Source organism: Vanellus vanellus, assembly GCF_965231255.1.
Source record: "Vanellus vanellus genome assembly, chromosome: 25".
Taxonomy (NCBI): domain Eukaryota; kingdom Metazoa; phylum Chordata; class Aves; order Charadriiformes; family Charadriidae; genus Vanellus; species Vanellus vanellus.
Window position 1 is genome coordinate 3,248,080 of NC_138930.1, and position 12,263 is coordinate 3,260,342.

Here is a 12,263-nt window from a genome sequence, read left to right on the forward strand (position 1 = left end):
ACACAACATTGACCACTACCAAATATAATTCTGCGCAGAAAGATTCAGCTTGGCTCCAAAATGGCCAAAGGCATTACAGCAAACAGGCGGCGGGTTAAAGAGGGCGCTGTCAAGGACCCCGGGATCCCAATGACGCCATTCCGTAATCATCTACCTTTTACCACTCTCCGAATATAAACCTTTGTAAAGAAGAAACAGACACCACTGCATTGCTCCACAGACTGACCCACAGATGCGCTCACAGGCCACTTCGAACTGAGCTGGTTTTGTCCAGAAGAAAGCACTAGGAGGCATTACAAAAGTTACAGTGTCAAGCTGAGCTGATAGAAGAAAAACAAGTGAAGGAAATATTGTAAGTGACATTCTAGAGCGAAAACTAAGTCTGCCTTTCTGAAAAGGAACATCTGAGGCAATTTTCAAATGCTACCCCCTCTGTAATCATTTATCCTTTCCCCAAAGACTGTGTGGAACTGATCCCCAATTTAGAAATTCACAGGTCCTACTGAACCAGTTACGCTGACCAGTTATACTTCACACTTAAAAACAAGAGAATGCAGTACGTGTGCTGTCGTGAAAACCGTCACTGACTTCAGAAATGTCAAAAGTAACAAAACGTACAAGAAATTTGCCCTAAAGAGAAATAGCCCCACAAAGTCATTTCAGCATGACTCTCCTCTTCAAACTTAACCGAGTGCATAGATTAGAGAAATTCAGATATTTTCAGAAGGTTATTACCATAGTCTTATTAAAGCTTAAAAGTATTTCCAGCTTCTTCCTTCCCCTTCAGTGTGTACCTAATGAATTGTATTCAGTTACATCAGTCACCTTATTCACTGTGAAATGCAGTTTGGATGCATCAGAAAACTAATCCTAACTTACTAGTCCCAAAACAACCCCTTCACGAGGCGTACGTACCATCTAGCATTTGAGACAGTCATTACTATGCCCTCAGAATGACACAAATTTATCAACAGGCATAAACCAGCAACATGGCACAATGAAAGAGGACATTGTGGAAACAAAGGCACTTTCCATGTTGTTCTTAAGGTCGTCTCCCATTCATTCCTTTGGATTTCATGAGCTAGCGGTTTCAAATAACCCTTCATCCCAACAGACACCTACTTGGGTTGCCATTTTTCCATAGTCAATCCATCGCAAAGTGGCAAAGTTGGTAGACTCAGCGCAGTTGAAGCCATGATTGAAGCCGGCGTGGTAACCGTAAGGAAATGTGATCATGAACTCTCCAGCTTCCTGGGTGATCTGAAAAACAAAAACAAAAGGAAGAGATACGCCACACATCAGTTAACACAGCAGCTTCAGAACAGAGACCTATAAAAATTTCACTGGTTACGTCTCTCTCTTTCAGCTGGAGGGTAGGCAGAATAGTCATTTCCAACTTTTGGCTAAACCTAGAAAAATTTCTCTAACTGCAGAAATACTGAAATACTTCTATTAAGGAAAAAAGACAGTACAATGGATGGAGGGGGTCACAAGATCTGAACTATTTAGACTCACAGGCTCCAGTTACAAAAAGGGTCTCGGGCTGCAACATTCCAAAAAAAAAAAAATCAATAAATCTTTTAGATAGCGACCACTTTAGCTCATGGTAAGCCCAAACCTACACTCCCACCACCATGGTAGTGGAGCCAAGAAAACTGGATTTCCCTCCCGACGTGCACTCTACACTGCAGGGTCCTGCTGCAGTACGTGCTGCCTCTCACCGCATTTATTTCCCCACTCACATTTATCAGTCTTACTCCCATTCATTCACTCATAAGTCAAACAACCTAAAAATTACAGCTCACCATTTGTCTGCTTAAGTAAAATTAAAACAATAAGCATTATGGGCATTATTAATATAAGGTTTAAAAACTTGGCAGATTGCAGCTGTAATCAGAGGCCAATCAATTTGTGATGCTTCTAGAAAACCCTCTTTTCAATCTTATGCAAAGAAGACATCGGGGAAAAAAGTAATTTAATTGTTAGAGTATGGCACAGGTCATAAGAACAACTCGCGGTGATAGAGCGCGCTTGGAGCAACCCTTCCAGTCCAGCTCTCCAGCTTAGCAAGCGTGCGGCAGCACCTCTCTTCTGCAGATTAGGAAAGAAGCAAAATTTGACCTTCGCTGTCTTTCCAACCCAGAAGTGCTGACAGGCCTTTCCGAGCAGCCACGTGCCACTCCATTGGGATTCCTTCCCACCAGCAGTAACTCACAGCAGAGCAGGTCAGAGCCCGCAGAGATCCTACACCTATACAGCCAAGGATGGCTCCAAATAGAAAATGTAAACAGACCAAAGTGAAAACATTTACCCGCTCGGCTGGACTACCACCTAAACTTGCTGATGTTATTAACATTAGCAGAATTATTAAAAAAAAAGAGAGAGAATAAAAACTGGTGTGATAATACAAGAAGCTTCTGCGGTATTCCGGGACGAGAGGAGCTGAAGTCCAGTCTGTATCCAGCTTCACGCAGCACCCTCCCATCCTGCCCCCTCCATAAATCAAAGCCGAGTGGTAGATTGCTAACTTCAGGAGAAGGAAAGATTATGTTTCTGTCAGGAAATCTACATCCTGGTGTCTTCATTTCAAGCCCGCAGTGTATGTCCTCCGTGTCACTGCTGTCAACATTATCCCTACAATAAATTAGAAAGCACTCAAGATGATGGATAGGCCATGCAGAAAAGTAATAACTATTGAAGGAAAGCCAGCACAAACTGCCACTCATGGAGAAAGCCCTAAATTTACTGACTTCTGCAAGCTCTTGAAGAATAAATGGAGAAATCAATAGGAGATTACAGAAATACACATTTTTAATTATTAAAAAGCCCTACTATTGATCTGCTTCTTTTTTTCCAGAAGTAAATACCATTATAGAGATTTATAAATGTGTGCCTATTCACTTCATTGAAATCTGCCGAGAATGCAGATGAAGGGATCCTATCTCTGTTTCTGAAGAAAAAATGGCACACGTTCACTGTTTCCGAATAATAGCGATCCTCCTTCCAAAGCTACTATTTCAGGACAGGAGGTATTCAGATATAGGCTGCGCAGAACTAGAGAGATCTCCTCCTCCTTCTTGCATTTAAAAACATCCTTCCAGTGAGTGCCACAGAGGAGAGAGAAGCTGTCATAAAAAACACACTCCCCCCCTCGTCAATCAGGATTAGGAATTATATTTAAGTAACATGTTAATAATCCCCCTTCCTTCAAAATATTTGGTTTTGACAGTACTGTAGTCCTCTACGTGTACACTGATCTCTTCTATTTTTTTTATAAAAAAATAGGGAGATGAGGATCGGTTTCCTTCCATTCAGACAGCGCGTATTTTAAAGGTTTCTACATATACTCAGTACGAAGGAGACACCAGACATCAATCTGCAAAAAACCTTCATGTCACAAACCACAGTAGGAAGATTCATAGTGGGCAGCCTAGCTAAGCAGGAAAAGACTTTTCACCAAGCAATAAATTACAAAGTCCCTTATTTAAACCACCTTGCACCCCATCCCCAGCACCATCCAGCTCAGTAAAGCTGACCTGGGATAAGCTTGGAAACAAAGGTTTCCTCTGTTGCCTTTTTACAAACTCCTTTGCTCCTCTTGGTTGGTTATCGATCAGAAATCACTCAGCATATAATTACTAGTCAATGCCACTTTCCTCAGACAGATGGAAAAGCAAACGTATAACAATGTATTATTCTGGAGAAAAATACGCCCACCTACAACATTCAAACATTGGAAGTGCTGCAAGAATTTCCTTCGCTTTCCGACCTCCGGCAGACCCAGGAGCACTGCCCCAGCACGCTGCCTGAATGAAACGGCAGAAATTAATTCCCATTTCCTATTCGCCTCCATTCTGCAGGACGACTGCACGTCACCAGAGGATCGCATGGCAAACTTCACTTAGAACGGCCAGCGTGCACCAACGGGTACCTTTTAAATTATTATTTTCAGCTTCTTTGGATAAGCACCGCACGCTTTTTAGGCTCTGTTCAGCCAGTTATTGTAACTTATGGCTTCTGGTTTAAATACCTTCACAAGGAAAACGCTGCAAGAAGCGGCAAGACAGTGTTCAACTGATACTGAAGCAGAAAGAAGCATAAGAAATTCTTAAACTTCAGTTTAGGCAAATAAATAAAGACAGGGTCAGAAAGGTTTTTCAGGAGGTTGCACTGGCTACAGTTTTTGTACTGTTTTCTGAATGTGGTCAGGATACACAACGCCTTTTACCCTCTATGAAAAGTCATTTCTCAGAGGGGCATCTATGCATTAAACTGAGTTGCCTCCCATATTCCAATCCACATATCCACTTTCCTGAAATCCTTACCAAAAAATTCAGACCCCACAATTAAATATTTTCATTATTATTTTCAACCACGTGTAGCGGGTAGCTGTGTTTTCACCCTTGGGAATTAGGTTCCACTGATAGAATTACAAGGAAAAAATGGTTTGTTGCTCTCGCCGAACAATTTAATATCAACCAGGATGCGCAAACTAGGCCAAGTCTGGCCGCCCATGTTGAACCACAGGCGCCACGTTGCTTCGTGCGAGTCTCCCCTGCGCTGACGGCGAGCTCATCCGACAAGCTGGATGATCACACTTCAAATTTCATTCATCATAGCTTTCCACCAGAAAAAACGAAACAGTCTCTGGAGCAGTAAATTGAATGAATTCATAGTTTTTATGCTATGAAAGAGCCAAGATCTTTCACTTCCATCTCAAAGAATCACCAGGCTCATCAAACAGGTGCTACACCGTCTCAGGTGGACCAACTCTAGCAAAACCATGCTTAAAAAACCCAAACATCAGAACTTGAGAGTTCTTACAAGAAGACGGTCATAATATCTACAGATGATGAAGCAAAGGGGACGGGGAAGGATGCAATCAGTCTGAATCGGGCATCCTTTGACGCTTCCCCCTGGAGTGAAGAGTCCCGGTGCCTCTACTCGATCCCGTTCCCCGCGCCCGCAGGCTGTCCCCGGCCGTCCCGGCAGCGCGGGCTCTCCCTGCCCGGAGCACACAGCAGCAGCAGTTGTTGGACTGATTCTGCACAGATACTAAATCCGTGGTAAGCACGCTCGGCTGAGGAGATTTACTTCTTACCAGAAGACTTTAAGAATAAGCATATTAAAACGATCATACCAAATAAACATGACCCCTCATTTCAAATAAGAGGACTTAAGAGATTCACGGATCCGTACTGGCTTAGCGGGAAAAGAACGCTTACGCAACAGGCAACCAGCACACCTACCTCCAGGTTTTTTGGTTCATACCGGGCGCAGGAGAAAAAAGTCTGTGTTCAAGAATTACCAATGAGTTATGCTGCCTATTGATAAGCCGCAGCATCTGCATTACAGTTTGCCCCTCTCTACCTGGAGAGGAGAGTGTCCCTAATTGACTACGGTAGTTCGAGTGAAAGCTTTTATGAAGAGAAGCACTTCACAGAAAGTGTCTTAGCCAAACCACAAATCCTCATTTACAGGCAGCCACCTGGTTTAAACCGATAGGATACATTTAGCATAATAATGCATTTAGAAATTAAGCAAATTGCTCCCCAGCGGCTTGCAATTAATTGTTTCCTTAAAAGAGGGGTGCTGTGCTTCGCGCACCTCAACAACTGGTCAGTGTCTTCAATGCATCCTTTGTACCTACCCGGTCAAAAGGAATGCCGTACTTCTTCAAGATCGAGGGCGAAATGAGGGTCATCTTGTGACGGAGGAAAGCATCACATCCCTGAGAGCTTCCTGGAAAAAATCCTGTAGAGACATTAAAAAGGAGTATCACTATAGGAACGTTATAGCCAATCGTTATTTAAGCAGAGACAAGCTGACAAAATGAAAACCTGCCTCGATACTTTATAGCGATCACAACAATAGGCATATGACTGAGGATGTCAGTAATTGGCACATCCCTCATTGTTGAAAAGACCAGACAAATTTTGTGACAAAAACTTGCACATGGAGCATCTAAGCATCCGATGTCTGGAAGTAAGCAACTTGGCCAAAATCTCAGTAAAACCCTAGCAAACTAAGAAACAGAACCTCTCTGTCTCAAGTTTTGGGTAGTACCCTGAACCCTGAGCCACCCTTTTGTTGAATATGGACAAGGAAAGGGTGCCAAGCACACACCATCTCCTCCAAACACCGCTGTGTCCTTTTTTCCCTTCTCCGATGGGCAGCTATATTATTCCTGGGAAAGGTATACATACAACTCATAAGATTCCAGTCCGACCTGCCCTACATACCACCCCCTAAAGGAAAAAAATAAGTATGTAGGTGTTAATATTCAGGCAAAAGAAAGAACAGAAACAACACGTATCCGTCCCAAGGAAGGAGGGACACTCGTTCACTGGCCACAGTGGTCACTAACGAGCCTGGCAGAGACACTACGATCCGACACAGCATCTCGGCATGACGAAGTGTTAAGTTCTACCATAGCTACGAGATCCACGCTGTGCTATTAAAACTAATCACAAACAACTCAAAATACTAAAATTGTGGTAAAAACTGAACAAACCCTTTGATGGCAGCACTTTGCTCCCAGAAACGTCAGCTAAACCAATGTAACACCATTTTGTTCATGACCATGTGTTCCACTCCAAGTGGGTGATTCAATAACAAATTATGTGTTTATAGGGATTGAAAAATGTCACCGTTTAGGAAAATAAATAACCCAAGCTCTGGAAACAACACTAATTGATGAGACATAATGGAAGGGGTTTCAGAAAGTGAAAAGGATTACTGGATTCCAGGTTTTCTTATATTTTCGTACTAAAAGCATTTCAATTAAAATTATGACTGTCTGCTACCCAGTCTGTCGTCCCTCTCTACAGTTCCTCTTTTTTAATGCACAGTTTAAGTGGCTCTCATTAAAGCTACTAATAAAGAAGCACATTTTAAGTGATTAGCACCAATAACATGGCAACACATTAACATTCTCTCCATGGGCTCCACAGCTCTCCCAGTGAGCCCATTTACAGCTCAGCTATTCATTTTCCATATTAATTGCACACTCATTTCTCCACAGTAAACTTCTTCATAGTATAGACCACTGATGCATAGGACAGGGAGAACGTCCAAGTAGTAATACTGCTTCATCTTAGTTTTAAAACATCACCCATCCCAACTTCCAAAAAGTACTAAGCAACAGAAAGCTAAAATAAAGATGAAATCACTGATAATTTGCTTCTGGTGTATATATTGCCAACCGCAGTTGTCTCTCAGAAATTGATCATCAGTGAAAATAAGTTACAAACGGCCAGAGACGCTGTATGACTTGTGTCAGACTTTGGTGCGGCATTTCCGATTCCACAGAACACAGGTCATCTGGATTTATTGACTTCTTGATAGATGAAAAAGTCACTTTTATGAAACCTGGCAAATGACTGAACTGCAGCTTTGAAATGCAACGCTGCTGAGCGGCAGTTTTCAATATTATTTGTACTTAGGGATCGTGGCTCTCAGTGCACAGGAAAACACCAGCATTCCCCAGGACGTCTATACCCATTTATTCTACATTTATCCTACACAACCGGTTGCTGCCTTCAACACCCTCCCCTTTTTTATTCAAGTATGAAACGGTCAATAGAGCGTCAGACTGTCAGCAAGCAACGTCATTACTATGCATTTGCTTACTTTCTGGGAAAACAGGATCAGAACATTTTATATTTTGCATCAGAACACAGTCTCCCAGATTTTCCTGCCTGCTTCTGCTGCACTAACTTCAACAGATTTAAATCTTTGAAGTATGCTCCACTGAAGATGAAACACATAGATTTTGAGTTAATTATTCTGGGACAGGAGCTTTTTTTAGCTGGGCAGCGCCTAGAACATTTGCAAGTGAACAAAAATAGCAATAAAACCCAAACACAGCATCAACAAATTAAAAAAATATACACTTCTGCAGGCAGACATCTTCCCCAAAGCTTCCAGTGTGACCAACTGGAAATGAGCAGGAACGCCAAGGAGAGGACGCCCAAGGCTGCGCCCGCTGCTCGCGCTGGGGCGGGTGGCACCGGCGGCCGACCTTGGCGGGGAGGCAGGCAAGAACTCATACTCGAGGTTTTGTGGCAGCCGAGGCTGGCGCTTTGTAAGGGCAAAACGTTTACAGACAGCCTGGTGAGGGGGGGAAGTGGAAGTTTATCACAGCTCGAGCTAGCCCTGCTCTTTTTTTTTTTTTTAAGATGGCCTTTATTGTACTGAAAGACAAAGGAGGATGAGGCTGGAATAACAGCAAAGCCACCAAATACGGTGTGTATCATTATAGAGCGAAGCGAGAACTCCCCCAGCTATTGTCTACGAACGATGCTGTTGAATTTCTAAGCACTTTCCTACTTCAGACTGAAAGTAATCAACCCTAATACAGTACATGTAACATTTATAGTGGGGAAGAAAGAATAGTTCCTACCACCCTTTTTCCCTGCAGAACGCGTGCACGGGGGTGTCAGGAAGGCCCCCCGGGCTGCACGCCACACGGCTGGAGCTACAGTCCTCACCTCTCTGCCACAGACCTCGTATTACACACGGAGATGAATGATGGGTCTCTTATTAGAGCCGTTTCCCTGACACGGAAGCGTTTGGTCTCAATGCCTGAAGATTCAAGGTGTTTTCTATCAATTTCAGTTGGGGGAACGGTGTGTCAGGAGACCGAGGCTTTGAGAAAACAGTTGCACTAGTAGGAAAAGTCACTGAAAATTCAAGTTTTCTGACTCCGAAGCTATTCTACCAATGCAGGAGGTTCATCAGGCAGTTCTTGCAGGATTAAATTCTAACAGCCAGTTCAACATCAATTCTTTATCAATCTGTTTAGAAATCACAGGTAGATTCTCCCCTGGGATGCCTCAGTTGTCACCGAGAACACACCCACGTGTTTGTCCAACACCTACCTTTCGCCAGGCGTTCCAACCTCTTGCCGTGTTCCGGGGGTATGGCGTACCTAGAAGAAAGTTAACACAAGAGAAATGAAAAATAAAAATCACACTATAGCCTGAAAACACTGAAAGAAAAAGAAGGCTTGAAACAAGCGCAGGAATAACTTTCAGCACAGCACACTTACAATCAACGTCTGGAAATAAAACCAAAATTTTACAAGTCTGGAAGGTATCAGTAACACACAGTTATAATGCATGGAAGAAAGCCAGGATCTTAATAAAAGTCCTTAGACGTGTTATATGATGTGTGTTATTTTCCTGCATTTTTTTTTAAACAGCATCACAGAAGGAAAAATCGAGAAGACAGTGATGATACAGCACTGGAAAAAAACAGAAATCAATCAGCATAGGGAACAGCAGGCATGTTTTCCGCTGGAAAGATATCTGCAAAATAAAACCATGAGGTTTAACACGCAAAAAATTTCAGATGGGCTGAAAAGGTGTGAAGGAGGATCAGTGTACACTGGCATGTTACAGCCAATTAAGATAAACTTTTTCAAAGAAAACTCTCTGTAAATACTTTTCATTTTATTCAAAAAAGTAAATATTCTTACAATGGCCGAAGCAATCAACCCTATTTATGCCAATTCTATTGTCTGATGTGAAATTACAGAATTACGCTACTCGATAATTTTGTTGAGATAAACAAAAAAGTAGGGTCTTTGAGAAAAACAACATTAAAGGGTAGAGGGAACAACTTCTACACTTTTTAAAGAGTTTTGTATGATTTGGGATAAAAGAGTGCAAAGGAATTTGATTGAAATGTTTGGGTTTTTCTCACAAGTGAACAAATTCTGGAGAAATAATTAACAGCGTAAAGTCACACACAAGCCTAATTGAGATCTCCTGTGATCGTTAAAAAACTGCGATGGAGTTCTACTTCTAGAACAGTTTTGCTGTGTAAAAAGATAATACACGTGGTTATAGAAAAAACAAAGACCGTCCATTTCTGCCCCTGCGAAGCCTGCACTGAGCTGCTCTCGGCGTGTGACAGCCCGCGACGGCCGCACGCCGCTTCAGAGGCAGCGACAAGGAATTTCTGTTTTCTTACAGGTTATTTGGACCTTTCAATGTGCCTAAATGCAATGAAGACATTAAAAAGAACTTGAAAAAAAATTGCAAAAAGCTTCTAATAGTTGAAGAAACAGCACTGTGTGTGATGCTTATTAAAAAAAAAAAAAAAAAAAAAAAAAAAATCAGGAAAGTTTCAAACAGTTGGTTTTCTTCCCCAAAAGTTGTTGGTTATCGTATTGCTTTGAAGTTACACCACCTCAGTATTCACAGAAGCACAAATCAGGAGACAAAGATTTTATGTGTTCAGGTTACGACGAGTTAACTAAATACCATGATACACTTAAACATGTTTAACATGATGACACACATAATGTCGATGGAATTTTGTAGATTATTGTTTACATACTGCATCAAATTAAATATGGCTCTCACACCATTTTTATAACAGTGAATTTTGAAAATTTACATTTGTGAGAATGACATTTATTGCCAGCTATAACTTTTGTTCAATGTGAATAATAAAAAATGCATTATTTTTGTTATTTCCAATAAAGGTGTCAAAACCATCATGCCTCGTTATAACAAGGTGAAAACAGGATATTGTGGCAGGCAACTGCACCATCTCAACACCAGGTAAACAGTATTGCTCTGCTTATGATAGGATCTCCCAGAATACACCCGATTTTAGAGGACTTTCAGCCAGGGCGCTTGCTCAGCTTCTCCATTTTCAAGTCTAAAGTTTATCTACAATGTAAGGAGAAAGAGGTAGAAGCCATATCCCGTATTGCTTTTGTACAAAACCAAATGTACCTATTGTGGTCTGGCAGGTTAGAAAAGATAACGAAGGACAGAAATCATACGTAGGATGCCTCAAGATTTAGACATTAAGCCGATTTAAACTGATGGGTTAAAAAAAAAAAAAAAAAACAACCAAAAAAAAACTAAGGGAAAACACTGTGTAGCACCTAATCTTGTGAAATAATAAATATAGCAACGGGTTCCCAACGTTCTCTGACCAAAGTTTGACAGTGCCTTAAATTGCATAATTATCAAACAATTCAATTTCATTTGTCTGGGACAAAGCTAGTAGCTTTCATTTTACAAAGACCATTCATCACTTACATAAATGTGATAAAACTAATCCCGATCCAAAGCTCCTTTGTGGGATTAATGTCTCTTAAAACAGGGAAATGAGACATTCCATTCCTTCTGGGAAAAATGCTGAAGGATTGGGAAAGAACTAATTTATGGCTACAAGGCTGCCGATGATTAATGTAATATCCCCAGTCTACAATGCAACCTTCACTTAATTAGTGCCTGTAATTGGGAGTTGTAAAGATAAGATTAATTGAATCTCGAGGATGTTAAAAGTTTAATACATTGGAACATGGTTATTGTGTTATCTGAAACTGCAGACTGCAAAAAGCCAAGCAGAGCTCTGTAGAGAGCGGTCCATGGAGGGACAAAGAAAAAGGACTTTGCTTGGAGAGAAACCAGCAAGAGAGGGGGAATTTCCAGCTTATAAAAAAGAACCATATGTAATAATATACAAATCAGAATACCCTACCACAGAACAGCCTCTTGGTGATAGCCGACTCCAATTTTAGAAACTAACTTTTGTGTTTGGGACAGTCTTTTAGGAAGCAGAGCCTACACACTCATACACCTTTATTCTTAGGAATTCACAAAATTAACTGCAGAAGAGCATTAAAAGTAAGTCAAATTCTGCTTTATGTAAATCAGTCAGAATTGGGAGTGTAACTTAAAGATAGGCAATAAGTTACACTCCCAAATCTGATTGATTTACATAGATAGGCAATAAAGAAAGAATCGGGGCTGCTATATAAAACCAGGAAAAGAAACAGAAGGCTTCTGCGAGCATCGCACAGATTGAGCCAACTACCTCAATCCAGACATCAAATGATTGATTACAAGGTAGAATAACAATGGGGGCGACATGGAAAGATTAGAAAGTGCTGCAATCAAAGCAGTACTGTAATTGAGCACAGGAACATCCACGAAGGGCTGGCTTTTGTGTACAGCCTTATGGTCCCATCCTCCTGCTTTCACTATGAAAAACGGCCAGGCACTTCTCGGGGACAAAAATCCTTGAGAGAGGGAACCAACAAAACGCCATCGCTCAACACGATTTGTCACCATACCTCTTGCACCCACAGGCTGGGGCTCACATCAACAGCAAAACATCTTAAATTCCAGAGACAACTGACAAGACTATGCACAGTAAAGCATATCCAATAATTGCCTTTCCTATATGCATGACTTCAAATACTTTAAGATTTTTTTTCCACCAAATAGTATGCT

The 12,263-nt window shown here is 41.5% G+C and overlaps 1 protein-coding gene across 1 annotated transcript in view; it reads right to left on the bottom strand.

The window, feature by feature from the left end:
• KDM4B (lysine demethylase 4B) overlaps nt 1-12,263 on the bottom strand; it is a gene marked incomplete at its 5' end in the record, with an annotated part of 80,434 nt that overhangs the window by 48,787 nt on the left and 19,384 nt on the right. The window contains 3 exons of the mRNA XM_082495235.1: nt 1,123-1,260; nt 5,651-5,754; nt 8,883-8,932. Of these exons, the coding sequence (XP_082351361.1) occupies nt 1,123-1,260; nt 5,651-5,754; nt 8,883-8,932 (292 nt within the window). The remainder of the gene's footprint in view (nt 1-1,122; nt 1,261-5,650; nt 5,755-8,882; nt 8,933-12,263) is intronic.